Source organism: Gymnoscopelus microlampas, assembly GCF_963454915.1.
Source record: "Gymnoscopelus microlampas genome assembly, chromosome: 8".
Classification (NCBI taxonomy): Eukaryota; Metazoa; Chordata; class Actinopteri; order Myctophiformes; family Myctophidae; genus Gymnoscopelus; species Gymnoscopelus microlampas.
This window is the reverse complement of record NC_139945.1, coordinates 43,508,660-43,523,285: the sequence shown is the minus strand read 5'-3', so window position 1 is coordinate 43,523,285 and position 14,626 is coordinate 43,508,660. Positions and strand designations below refer to the sequence as shown.

Genomic DNA, 14,626 nt, shown 5'->3' with positions numbered 1-14,626 from the left:
ATTGATGAAGAGGGTGCTGATTTGGACAGGACAGAGAGGTGGATGGGACGGGTCAGTTAGCTTCAACCACAGGTGTGGACACTGGAGGCTAGTGACGATGACAGAGACTAATGGGCGTTGGGCACTGAGCTGGATAATGGGATCTCCTGGCCTGCCATAATGGATTGGAGGAGAAAACGAAATGGTTAAATGAATAACCAATAAATAGTTGTTGAGTTGCTGAATAGTAAAAAATATAGATATAACGGAATAGATTCTAATGTCGTAACTCTATTCAATTCAGGGAACTTAAGAGCATTAACTCAGACATTTGAGTGCAATAATGATGCTCTTTTATTGCAAACAAGGAAACAAAATACAATCTACTGCTCTTTCATTTTTGATTCTTGTGAGAAAATCAGTCATTGACATGACAACAATGTACAAAATAATTAGTCACAAACTCTTGACAACTAATATAAAATGCTGCGAAAAGAGTAGCACTCTCCATGTAATCATCCAACAGCTCTTTAATGCTCGTAAGATAAACTAATACTCTGTGAAAATTACAGACCTCATAGAAAAAATAATATTTTCTTCAACAATAATAATAACAAAAACAGCCAGCATATTTACAAAACAATAATATTTTCAATGACCCTGGCCTGCTTAGTATTTCCAAACTAAATTCCCAGTGAAACTTCACAAATCACAATTCTCTTCTCTGATACTTTGTAACTGAGTTGTTACATGTGTCTTCTTCTGCATAAGGCATAACAGTCAACCTTTAGTCACTTCCATTGTCTGGAAAATAAACATCAAAATCTTAAATAACAAGATGGAAGACATAGCAGGTGACAGGAACAACTTTTACATGAACCCAAACAATATTAGTCATCTTGAAAAGTTTCTGTGCATTGCTCAGCCCGTGTAAGACACTAGCTATACATTAGAGGTTGGTGTGAACATGTGAATGATGAGTCTGCTGATCAGATGCTCACTTATTAACAAATATATACATGAACATGACACAAATGATCAGGAGAAAGGAAGGCAGTGGGCAAAAACTCATTCCCAAATCAAAGATGATAGGCCAGAATGTGTTATAAAAGCAAAACAATATATATAAAAAATGTAAAATAAAAAATAATAATATCTCGGAGAGAGAGGAAACATTTAGCTCATTATGTAACTATAAACCAGTATGGCCTAACTACCTTCATAGTTAGAGCAACCTGCTGATGAAAAGTGTGTTTGTACCTGGATCGTATCATGCATTGGGTGGATTTCAGAGAAGAAGCTAAGAAAAGCAGTTGGCACACAGTCATGGCAATGAATCAGCCTAATAAAAATGAAATAATAAAAAGCATAAGGACTGTCCTGTGCTACACATCAATAGGTTTAAAACTTTCCAAATGCATCGAGAGGGGAGGAGGGGGGTTAATTAAAAAGCCAGGAACTTTGAGGTGAAGAGCACCCTTTGAATGTGGGCTGGACAGGCCTATGTAGCAGATGTGTGGGGTGTGTGTCGTGTGTGTGTGTGTGTGTGTGTGTGTGTGTGTGTGTGTGTGTGTGTGTGTGTGTGTGTGTGTGTGTGTGTGTGTGTGTGTGTGTGAAAGAGAGAAGATATAGAGCAAAGAAAGAGAGAGAGAAAGAAAGAAAGAAAGGGAGGGAGAAAGATTAAAGTAGTTTATTTTCAGACATCTAACTCTTCACCCAAAGCCCAGGGACTGCATGGCCACTGAGGGTGGAGGAGGAAGAATTATAATATAGCTCAAATTAAAAAGAGGGTGCCCTCGATCTATAAAACCCCAATAAGAAAGAAAGAAACCGCAAGCTATAGCCAACACCGCCCACGCACGTATGCTCACTCTCACACACACACACACACACACACACACACACACACACACACACACACACACACACACACACACACACACACACACACACACACACACACACACACACACACACACACACACACACACACACACACAGTTCCTTCCTCTAGCAGTGTATAGCCAGATGCCCTGATATATAATAGGGATCTTTCCAAAAAGGATATTACCCTTTTTCATAGTGAAGCTTTGCAGGCCACTAATACCTGATTCATACTTGCTTGCACACAGATCACAGCGCGTCATAGCTCGGTGCGTAGTGAGCTTATTTTCGGTGCGTGACACCCATGTGCAACTAAGTATAATTCGGGCTTTAGAATCTTGAATCATTCCGGTGGAAAGAAATGTAGCTGTAGGCTGCACTCACAAAGTACATGGTCAAATCAAGCAATGAGAAAATAGATCAGTGATGATATCAACTCTTTAGTTTTAACATCATGTCATGGTATTTATAAAAAATATAATTAAATCCCCAGAGAGACCATTAAACAGAGCTAAGAGTTTTAAATGATTCATAGCCATATTTCGCTTTGGTTTTTTTCGTTTTGTTTTAAGCACATATACACGTATATCTTTAAGTTTACATGAATTCCTGAGCAGTCAAATTACCAATGTTGGCTGTCCCTTTAATCAGTAGTGATGTCACTTGCTAACTGTGGTATACCTTACAGTAGTTTAAAATATGAAAAGTCATACTTCAAAACTACATATACCAACTTAACGGACCCAAATGATTGGATTTAGTTTCGGTGTTGTGGGATTGCATTCATTCCAAAATCATTTGCTTACTTGTAATTGTTAGAATCAAGGGAAAAGACCAGAATGCCTGTGGCTCACTTGGGCATTTTGAAAGATAAAAAATATAATACCCATGTGAAATATCGCTTTAAAGGAAAGAAGAAAAATAATAAAGTCTTCTATTGACCACATCGAAATCAGAGGACAGAAGAAGAGGATGGTAAGGACTCAGATGCTCCACCGGTGGTCTTCAGTGTCAACACTGCTAAATGTGTAAAACAATCCTTTGATCTTTAGATTAGGTACAGGTGTGCTTCCTTGCCCAAGGCTGCTTTATAGCTGGGTGTATTACTCAAGTTTAATATTCCACAAGGAAATAAAAAATAAAAATAAAAAATATTTTCAGCATATTTGATAATAAGGACACTGTTCAAGATGCCAGCTACTAGATAAACACATTTCAAATGAGCAAACATTAGAACACAAGCTGTGTTCTAATTATGTCATGAGCTCCTCTTTATGATACTGTTTTGACGGTTTCATAAATGACTGACAGATCTGGTTTGCAAATCCAACATGAATATTGAAATGAAAAGGGTTAATTAGGTGGCCACCAAATCATTGCCTAACGCCTAATCAATCAAGCTTAAATTGTTCAAACAATGTTTTTTCCCCTAGATACATTGTCCTGTAGGCAGCTCTCCCTTTTAATCACGTGAATGGATAATCTTCCCTTTAACTTGTGATACCTAAAAGTTTGATGCAGCGTGATTTCACTTTGAATACTCTTTGCAGCTAGGATAGAAATGTAACTTTTATGAAAAAGTGGCTCGCACACAGTAGAAGCGATCAAGGATCCAATTGGAAAATGCCAATAGATGTTTTTTAAAATACTGTAACATGTGGACAAAGAGCTCAGCCATGATTATAAATACTTCACTAACAATGCCTGGGAGCCTGACCCCAAGACCTGTGGCTGAGACGGGTGTGTATACACAGACAAGCAGAAAATAACAATTTTCACATCTGTTGAGGCTTCATAGTATGCTGAGGCCTCTTTAAGTTTACACAAATGATATCAGTAAGGCTACTCCAGCTTCTCAAGAAGCTACAAAACCGTAATGCAATCTAAGTACATGTCCTTAAAGTAAGTGTTTACAATCAAGGCAGCACGACCTTCAACAGCCCATTGTAAATGTGTTATTTGTTCCTTTCATTGAACCGATATAACTTATTTGTATCGGAGTGTTTCTAAAGTATTCTGTGTCTTTTACTGCTTCAATGCCCCGCTCTGTTCCTCAGACATACCACTCCCTACGTGAAATCACAGACCCATCCATATGGGACACATAGTCGCTGTCTACGCCGTTCTCGAAGCAGTCCTCCGGAAGGTAGGGGGAGCCGTTGTTCACAGTCGGACTGTGCACAGGAGGCCCGCAGGGGTGCATGTTGTGAGTATTGTTATAGTGCTCCGGGTAGTAGTTGCCCTCTTTGTGGCCCCTGTCGCCCCACTCCTCCCTGTCCTTGCGCTCGGCGGGGTAGTCGGGATAAATAATGTCCCCCCCAGGCTTGGGTTTCAAGTCCTGGCTGCCTTTGCCTGAGTTGTCCCCATAGACTTCCTGGAGCTCGTGGGGCTGCAGCACGTCCAGCTGAGACTCCTTCTGCATGTCGGACGGCCCCAGGTATTGCTTGGTGTAGTAGTCCCCCCTGAAGGTCCTCCGCTGGCGCATGTAGCAGACCCCGCCCAGGATCAACAGGAGAACCAGGAAGAGAACCCCTCCCACCGCCCCGCCGACTATAGTGCCCACGCTGCTGTCAGGTAGCGGGGCCAGGGTGGGAGAGGTGAACAGGGCTCTCTGCTGGTCCACGGCGGTGCTGGTACCGAGGGTATCCTGGATGAGGGATGCAGTGGTGGTGGGGGCGGCCGTGGTGGGAGGCGGGTCTGCAAAAATCAAATGCGTGACAAGGACATTTAGAAAAGAGAAAGGACAGCAGCAGGAGGTGGGAGACATTTATAAATAAACCAGCGATGAAGGAATCCCCATGATTCCATTTTACTCCGTCCTATTTGGGAAATTAATGTTCTACGACTACAAACAAATTAAACAAAAATGTGAATGAATCTTAATTGAATTTCTAATAGTATAGTGCACTATTAACATAGAATACGGTCTGTTGAAAGCACTGCTGTAGAGCAAAAAGGGGTTTAACCCTTTAAGACCTGGAACGCATCCGTGTCACTTTTTGATTTGAGCTAAAAAGCATTATTTTACACTTTGGCTACGAGCTTGTAAATCTGCTATTTTTGAAAAATCGTGAAAATATGTGCAAATCTTTGAATATATATTGTATTAAATTTAACATTTTAACTCAAATCTTTGCTTCTGGGGGTCCCTGGAACAAACATTTTGAGATGGGGGTCGGCGGCCAAATACATATCATTTTGGGGGTCTTTGAAATGAAAAGGTTTGAGCACCACTGATATAGAAACAGTTTTTTTTCCAGAAAACTGTTGGGATTTAGAAGACATTTTGTAGAATCGGCCTCAGGTCTTTATGTGTTTAAGAGAGGGGGCATAAGAGGTTAAGTGCTTTATGCTATTGTATGAGTACATGAAATACAAAGAGGGCAGAGTGATAAAGAGAGAGAGAGAGAGAGACTCATTCACATGCAGGTGCATTGTATGAGTTGTCTCCCTGTTTCTTGTTCACCCTGCCGTGAGGATGTCATGTGAGAAGATGAAACACTGTGTGATCGATGGGAGGTCCCTGCGTCCGATTTGTCTGCCAGTATCTGGTGGTCTCCATGTGGCTCCCGGAGCCAAAGGAGAAGGGCCGAGCAGAGCTCAAGGTCAGGTCAAGCGTCTCCATATTGGCCTCCGGTCTCTGTGACACCACCGGTCTGTCTCTGCATACACACTTTAACCCATTAAAACCAGGAACGCATCAGTGTAACCACTTAAACCATTATTTTATACTTTGGCTATTCAAAAAATAGCAGATATACAAGCTCAGAGAGTGCGGCGCTATGAGCTTGTAGATCTGCTATTTTTTTTTAAATCGTGAAAATTTGTGCAAATCTTTGAAATCTTGAAATCTTTGCTTCTGGGGGGTCCCTGGAACAACATATTTTGAGATAGGGGTCCGTGGCCAAATACATATCATTTTGGGGGCCCTTGACATGGAAAGTTTGAGAACCACTGATTATAGCAACATAATGCCTAGGATTTAGAAGAGATTTGTAGTATCCCCAGAAGCAAAGATTTGAGTTACAAATGTTCGCTTAAAAAATATATATATATATTCAAAGATTTGCAAAAAATTGATGATTTAAAAAAAATCCAGATCTACAAGGTCAGAGAGTGCTGCACTTTGAGCTCGTATATCTGCTATTTTTGAACAGCCAAAGTATAAGATAATGGTCAAAGTGGTTACAATCAAAAATGACAGCTGCTTTCCTGGTCTTAATGGGTTAAAAAGGGTGTGATACATTTTTGTAAAAAAAAAAAAACATTACAAAGGGAAGACCGATCAAGGTCAGTGAAATAACATATTGGCATATCACTTCACTCGCCAGCCCTCGCTCAACCCACTGTGTCACCAGCCTCAAAAACCAGCCCCTCCCCACCGGAGACGAACAACATGGCCTTATGTAGTGCTGTGCATCACAGTGACAAAGTAGCTGATTCACAGACACCAGCAGCCAAATCCACAAGGCCACAGAGACAACTGGGAATGCGAAATAGTCACACCACGGAGGGAGGGGGGATGGGGGGATGGGGGGATGGGGGATGGGGGGAGCACTATAGCTGTGCCGGCCACAGGCTCAACCTGGCCATCTCTACGGGGGAGAGGAGCAGGAGGAGGCAGTAGTGTGTCCAAGTGCTCATATTGGACAGGAGAAGTGGAGAGAGAATTGCACAGTGCAAGAGTCCTTCCTGGACAGGATATCGTCGCTGTCGGGGAAGAAACCTTGTATCTCCACGTTTCATATTTTTTTCATTTTCATAAATGAATGCCCTATTTTATACTTTGTCGTATGAAAGTGTAGCACAAAAGTGGTGGGAAAAGCCATTCTACAAGCTCATAATGTGTCGTGTTGTGAACTTGTAAATCAGCTATTTTGGCTACTTATGAACAGTTTTTGAATATTTCCGCCTAAGACACAGATTTAAAGTGGTTAAGTCTGTCTGTGGGAATTTATAAATATTTAGCCAATGAAAAGTATTAACAAGAGCTTATGACTAAATAATAACTACATTGGATCCTCTGGAACACAAGTTATTTTTTTCCCCATTTCCTGAAAAGTAACTGTTTTGGACATACAAGGTTTCTGCCCAACAGCGACAATATCAACTGTACTTGCAGGACTCCTAACCGGTCTATAAACAGATGGAGGCTGACAGACCCTTTTGGTGTCCATCCAGCTCACTCAACAGTGAGGAAGGAGTGAGGAGGGATAGTGTGTGCTGCCGAGGGAATGTGCGTCTGAAGGCAGCAGTTGTTGTGCTTGGACGCGGATTAAAAAGGAGAAATGAAGGAGAATGAAAACAGAACGGAAGGATGCAGAGTTCTCATGATCCATGCCCGACTTGTGAAAAATGCACAACAGGAACAAATCACGCAAACAGAGAGAGGAGACAGACAGGAATGTTTCCTTGTGCTGCGTGTGTGTTCTGCGACCCATACTGACGTCATGATAGGGGAGCAGGAGGCAAATTGAGAGAATTTGCCAAATTCAGGGGAAAAAAAAATAACAAAAACAAAATCCCTTTTGGCAGAATTGGGGAAACCCTGTGTTGGATCGTTGATTTTAAACAGATGGTGGTATTGAACTACAATAAATCACAAATCACATCTTTGATGAGCATTACAACAGCATGATGACTGACCACAAAAATCCCCTTTTTATGGGATGAGAAAATCATTCAGTCCATGCGCTGTGGATCCCTGAATGGGAATCATAGAGTCCAACTCTGAAACCTGACCTTGAAGAAGTGGGGAAAGAGGGCTACATTGGTGCACACTTTGCTGACTGTGCTCTTGAGCGGCAGGGGAAAACACTCTCTGTCCTATCTGACAAATCTAATGTGGCCAAAACCACAACAGTCAAACGTTGCGGTACTGATACTGTGTACGTGTGTTATTTGCTCTCCTGGTGCCAGGAATGTGTGAAAGTGGAGCTGGGCAGGGACATCTATATAGAGGCTTAACTCTGCTTGAATTGTTTAACCTAGGGTAATATTACATGTTGACGTATTGGGGAAGCACAATAAACACCATGAGGTGCATGGAGATTTCTCTCTTATGCACTGTAAAATCCTGAATGCTAACTTAACTCTGAGAGTGCACATACTGTATGTATTTAAATGGACCCTTAGAATCACGAATCCATAAATGAACACTGAGGATTTGCCTGTGTAGCCTCAGGGTGATTTAGTCCAGCTCACATTGTAAAATAAAATAAAATGGTGTTGAGAGAGAGAGAGAGAGAGAGAGGGGGAGAGAGAGAGAGAAAGAGAAATAGATAGACCTCTTTTTTGAAACGTACCTTGTATCCAAAAGTGCACGTCTTCACTGCGCCGACCAACGTCATTCATCGCCTCACAACGGTACACTCCTGAGTCATTACGCTCCAGAGGTCGCGTGAAGATGAAGCTTTTGTTGGCTATCTCTACACCCTCAGGCATTGGACTATCCATCCTGAACAAAAACGTTACATTATTAATACTTAACCACATGTGATAAACTCTTGCATTCGTTTTCTGAGGCAAACATTCTGTGAAAAAAGCTGATCTACGGCTATTTTCGCCCAAGAGATTCGGTGTAAAGGGAAAAAAGAGGGGGCTTAGTATAGACCTCTGGGGGACTCAGGTCAATAGTATATAGGGTTTAAGTTTCTATATACTTTCATATTTTTCATATTTCAATGTGCTCTGATGTGTGTCCATTAGACACCAGTCTGATATGTGTTTACAAGAGATAACACTGACCTGATCCAAGTGAAGTGATGGGCAGGTGGGTTGGCTTTGGCACCACAGTCGAGCCTTACATTCTCTTGTCCCACATACCAGTTCTTGTCATTTCCCACTATTGACACCACTGGTGCAACTATAAAAACAAAACAAAACAAAAAAACTGTGTTTGTAAGCAATACAAACTAGACAAAACACATTCATATCAAACATTTAACTTGTGGCTCCTGGATTCTTTCATCTTGTAAGAGAGTAAATTCACACAAAAGATGATGGATTATCAAAAAGGTTAATTAATTTAAAAAAGGGGGGTAAATGTTGTGTACTTCATAACGTGTCAATGTCACCTCAGAGAGCAGGCTGACAAATGAGCTTTTAAGGAATGAAGAAACGTTATAAACTCTATACTGATGCCAAACCAAAAACAAAAACAGCAAACTACTCGAGTGGAAAAATTGCTATGCTGGTGGACAGAAGCCAAGAGTACAAACAAGTTCCCTGACATGGTGGGGCGCTAGAAAACAACAGCCACTCAGACATGATGCGATGTGCTGTAGGAGTAGATAGTAGCCTAATAACCTCTTCTGCACACTGAGATACAGTACAAACAAAGGGAAGCAAGATGTTACCTAAATAAACCCAAACAGATGCCACTGTAATAAAACGAAGTCAACAGTGACTCAGATATCCATTTTCTCCTTTTGATTTCTCTGCAGAGCAAATGAGGAACTTATTGTGCCGAGGAAGAGGACATCTGATCATGAGCACCTTCTGACCTATGTTTGCACAGTTCAATGTTGAAATTGGACTACTTCTGCACTTAAAATCCCCTGCCTCTGCATTTGACATGATTTATTGAGCTCGAAAGCCTCTTTCTTCCTGTATTAACCTTGCCTTTGTGCATCTCTCCATCCGCTTTCTCCTGCAACCCCCTGCTACTGTTGCTGCTGCTGAGGCTTGATCAATATTTCATAAAATACCTTCATTAGCCTGCACTCACGCAGTCCAAACAGATAATATCTCCCAGTTGAGCTGGCCAGGGAAGTATGCATCAATGATTATAACATTAAGATGGGTCTTAAATGGCCCTTTTATGGGCAACAGCGGAAAGATAGGGAGCAGAGCGTTCATAAATCAAGCTATCAGCGCGGGTTAATATAGATAAGATATACTGTACCTCCCACATCAAGGGGTGCGAGCAACATGAACAGAACCTGCGTCTGACAATTAACAGGACAACTGCACAAAGACTAACACAAAACCAACTCAAATATCTGTCACAAATCCGAAAAAAGGGGCTAATAGCTACTATTCTGGCATACTGGAACGTGTGTAGTTGGCTTAATCCCGTGACGTAGAGCATTGGTTCTCAAAGTGGGGTCTGGGGACCCCCAGGGGTCCTTGTAGGGTACCAGGGGGTCCCCAGCCAAATTAGTTAATATAGCGTCACAATCAATTGAGTGCCGCGCTATGAGCTTGTAGATCTGCTATTTTTGAAAAATCTTGAAAATATTTGCAAATCTTTGAATATATATATTTTTTTTTAAGCGAACATGTTTAACTCAAATCTTTGCTTCTGGGGGTCCCTGGAACAAAATACGAGATGGGGGTCCGCGGCCAAACATGTATCATTTTGGGGGTCCTTCACATGAAAAGGTTTGAGAACCACTGACGTTAGAGGTATAATAAATTGGTCTTTCTTGGGAGTCTTGACCAGAACACTCACACTGCACGTTGAGCACGAAGGGTATGCGGAACTCGGTCAGCAAGGCCGGGTGGCGCACCACGCAGGTGAGGGTCTGTCCCTGGGCGTGGCTTCGGGGTGACCAGATGTAGCGCACCTGGGTGGTGGTGGTGCCGTTGGGCTCGTCGTGCGTCACCGCCTCGGAGCGCCCGGACAGCTCCGTCTCCCAGGACACCTGGGCGGTGGGTCGGCCGCGCTCCGCTATGCAGGTGGCCACCACCGTCTCGTTGCCGCCGTCCAGCAGAGCCGCGGGGCCCGCCGACACGTAGACCTTGGGCTCCACTGTGGGAGAGAACAGAGATATAGGGGCTGTCATGATTACACAATTTAAGTTGGCGATTAATCGACACACAGATAATTGCGATTGACGATTTAATTGTGTTTTTGGCATTGAACATTGGAACATATATGAATAAAATGTACATTTCTGTTTGGCCATTAGGCTTCGTAATCAAAAATTCCATAAGAAAGATATGACAAATAATTTTGTACTTTAAAAACAAATGTAAAAAATAGCGTAAATAGCTTGTAGATCTGATATTTTTGAATAACGTTTGAAAATGGATGGACCTTTTTCAACATTGAAACGACTATGACAATTATGATTTCAACAAAATAATTGCGATTAGGCGATTATGTAATAATTGTGACAGGCCTAAAACAGAGAGGAGCAAGAGGAGGTGGGAGAGAGAGAGAGAGAGAGGGAGGGAAGGGAGAGAGAGATGGGTAATGGCGCAGCGAGTGACAGATGGGAAAGACGGAATGTAGAATAGATTACAAAATGAATATTGATCTCTTGTATATGTATATGAATAAATAATAGCTACCATAAAACAAGGTTGAGAATATGGACAGAGGGAAGTGGCCCTCGGTACACTTAGCTGTCAGAAACACTAGATTGATTTCCCCTATTGAATTGGTATTTATTAAAAATTGATGAACCATGCCATTTGATCACATAGGAGAACTTCACTGGGGACTGGGCTGTGTTCATTGTTGTGCCCCATACGTCAAAGATGCATTGTGTTTGTGAAAGAGTAATATTGAACAGAAACGTTGGCTCGCTACATCTTAATGGATATAGTGAAACATCTCTATAAACTTGAGCTGCACTGTATCACTTTGTCTTCTTTCTTCAAACGTAACGAAAAGCACCAGTAAAAACATCTCCTCTTAATGAATAGTGACGTTTCTTAAAGGCTACAGAGCATGAGCTATATGCATTGGATTTCTGGAAAACTACTCAATATGGTGGGCATTGGCAATAACAGTCAAGTCATACTGTCATGTGCTGTGGTGTGTCTGTATTTGATTGTGTGGTGTTCTGAACTGAGGAGTAGGGTTACTGTGCGCGTTTCAGTGCTATAGAGCGAGGGTAATGTTACATTGGCTTCCTGAGAAAGACTCGGAATAAACTGGGGAAGGGGGGGGGGTAACACAGATTTTTTCAATAGGAAGGCATAACAGATCCATGTGAGAAGGAAGTGGCCGATGTAACACAGCCCTCTCTCTACCTGTTGTGTAAGAACGGAGCAGCACTTCAGCTGGCCTCGACTTTAAAAACCGATGTGACACTTTCATGATCATAACCTCTAAGCAGCACTGACTGGGAAAGTTTGGCAGAGATCTTGCAGTGCAGTGCAGTGAAGAGAGTGGCCCTCAGGGAAGAGACAAAAAGAGTGTGTGCAGAGAGAGAGTAGGAGGCAACAATAGCTAGGCTGAAAAGCACATTCAGTCCAATGCTGGCTACAGGTTACATCCAGAACGTCGGGTGTAGGCTTTCAGTCTTTTCCATCATTAGGCTACTTCCCTGGGCTTTCCCTTTTCCCCCTGTCCTGTCTTCCCGTGGCCCGCCCCACCTCCGGTCTACATCTACCTCCGCCTCCACCCCCATACCCTCCCTCCATATATCTCTGCCTCTTACAACAGCACAAACAGTTGCTCCACTTACTGTAACAGTGGCTGTCTTAAAATGTGGGGCGCGCACACACATCAATCAAATCTCCAAGACAAGGCTGTCACCTCGCGACATATGCCCCCCCCCCCATCGTCGCCAGCTGGGCAAGAAAGCACAACAACAAATCTTCATAACCTCTGACACCCCTGCGTACCAAAAATAACTTTGGAGTCTCCTGTGCTGCCTTGCAGGGGGGCAGGGCTGCCGCCCGCAGACGCCTGCCTCGCATTCTTTACCCGCTTTTCTCGGCCCCTCTCCCCGGGCCCTGCGACAAACCCCACAGTAGCTCTTCTGTGTCTGGAGGCCCACAGAATAACCAAATCAAAGGAACGTGTTAATTTGGAGAAGCTGTCACGGAGGGCGGGTGCGGAGGCATTGGCTCTTATTTTGTGGAGTGGAGAGAGTAACGATTTCCCGTCAGACAGCCAACTGCCTGCATGGGCCCTTTCCCACCCAGCAACACTCTGTTCCACTTATGCATACAGAGCACTAATGCAGCAAGAGTGGGGGAGAATCTACAGTATCATTCTGTATAGGATTTACCTGGGAAGTCAAGGGTGATACATTATGGTTTGGATATTGGTACTATAACTTGCACCAAAGGTACACGGCATATACCGGTTGTGTTATTTCAAAGCGTTCAGGTGATTAATATTAGGTCTACAACTACGTGGTGTCATATAGCGATGGGTAACATGAATCTCCATACAGTATGGAACTCTTGTTACCCCTCTATGCAACTGATTCATTCAATTTCATGACTCAGCATATCAGACAATGGCGCTGACTTCAATAAGCAGAGTATTTGTTAGAAAAGAGAGTGAATTAAGCTGCTTATGGCTGGATGACAGGTAATTCTAAGGCTCGCTGAGTATTTGAGGAATATGCTGCAATATTAGTCCAAATAATACCATCATATATGAATACAGCTTTTTTAATCACTGTTTGTGGGTTTTTTGTTGTCGTTGCACATTTGCTTTCCCACTGACTTGGCAGCAGTTCAAAACAAAAGGTCATTCTAATTCTTGCAGTATCAATGTTAGTATATTTCCTGTTCTAGTTCCTTCCTGTTGTTTAAGGGTGGGGACCTTTGGCTCATGAAGCTCAATTCCTCCAGAACTGCTTGGGTCATGATTAAATGCTTTGGGGGTGTTTGCATGAACCTAGTGACAAATGAGTGAGCGAGTCATACAAGTACATGTACATGAGCCTCTGTCAAGAAACGTTATGTATTACATATAAAGATCTTCCATGGTTTTCATTCATTCATTAAATGTAGCTACAGCAGCCAATTTTTGGCACCCAGGTGTTTTATAAACTATTATGAATTATAAGTATTGTATATTGTAGAGTTGATGTACACATTGAAAAAAATAATAATAATACAAAAAAACTTTACTGTGAAGTTCTATATCGTCGCTGTCAGGCAGAATGTGTTTTATCTCCATATTCAACATTTTAAGTTTTTTCGTAAATCAATTCCCTACTTCATCATACCACAGTGTCACAAAAGTAGCAAAAATAGCCGTTCTATAGGCTCACAATGCGCAGCGATGCATTGTGACCTTGTAGATCTGCTATTTTTTAAATAAATACAAAGCGCCCTTAGGCGTTTGTCCCTGTCCTGCCTGAAAGCACCTCCCTACAACCTAAGGCATATTGTAATATAGCACCATTTCTGTCTACTGTGTCTCAGAGGAAGACTGTGGACAGTTTAGAAACCTGCCTACCAGTGACATCATCGGTAGGCAGGTTTGGTATTTTTTTCTTTTTTATATGTAAGAATAATGGCTTCTATCTCAGCATGCTAGCTTGCCAGGAAGATAAAGGGTAGTTTCTATTAGCCTGGAATCCCCATTGATGATGCCATTGGTAGGCAGGTTTCTGAACTGTCCACAGCCCTCCTCTGAAACAAGTAGACAGAAATGATGCCATCTTATAATGAAGAGCATTAGTGAGAAGTGAATACAATTATATGAATATAATGGGTAGGAAATGGGTGAAGTGCTCCTAATACTCAATGCAGTGATTATGGACAGGATGTAAACAAATGCCCAATATATAGTTTACATACTACAACTACATACAACTATACTGCATGAATAACCCATACAAACTGATATACTCACTGATTCACTGAACAATTGCATTGCATCTTTCTCATGTTTTAGGAATGCTGAGTTATTATAAAATGGAAACTCTATTAATATCATGTTTCCCTGGAGATAAAATGCTCTCAAGGAAGAAGGCACATGTCAACCTAAAACAAGGCAGCAATGAACGAGACACTGATGTGGGAACATAAAATTGCTGAGTTGAGGGCTTCATAATTG

The 14,626-nt window shown here is 42.2% G+C and overlaps 1 protein-coding gene across 1 annotated transcript in view; it reads right to left on the bottom strand.

Annotated features, from left to right (window-relative positions):
- Positions 1-332: 332 nt before the first annotated feature.
- The window catches only part of nectin3a (nectin cell adhesion molecule 3a), a 36,809-nt gene continuing 22,515 nt past the window's right edge, over positions 333-14,626 (bottom strand). The window contains exons 3-6 of the mRNA XM_084064094.1: positions 10,319-10,618; positions 8,611-8,728; positions 8,169-8,320; positions 333-4,560 (exon numbers count right to left, since the gene is read on the bottom strand). Of these exons, the coding sequence (XP_083920220.1) occupies positions 3,917-4,560; positions 8,169-8,320; positions 8,611-8,728; positions 10,319-10,618 (1,214 nt within the window). The 3' untranslated portion in view covers positions 333-3,916. The remainder of the gene's footprint in view (positions 4,561-8,168; positions 8,321-8,610; positions 8,729-10,318; positions 10,619-14,626) is intronic.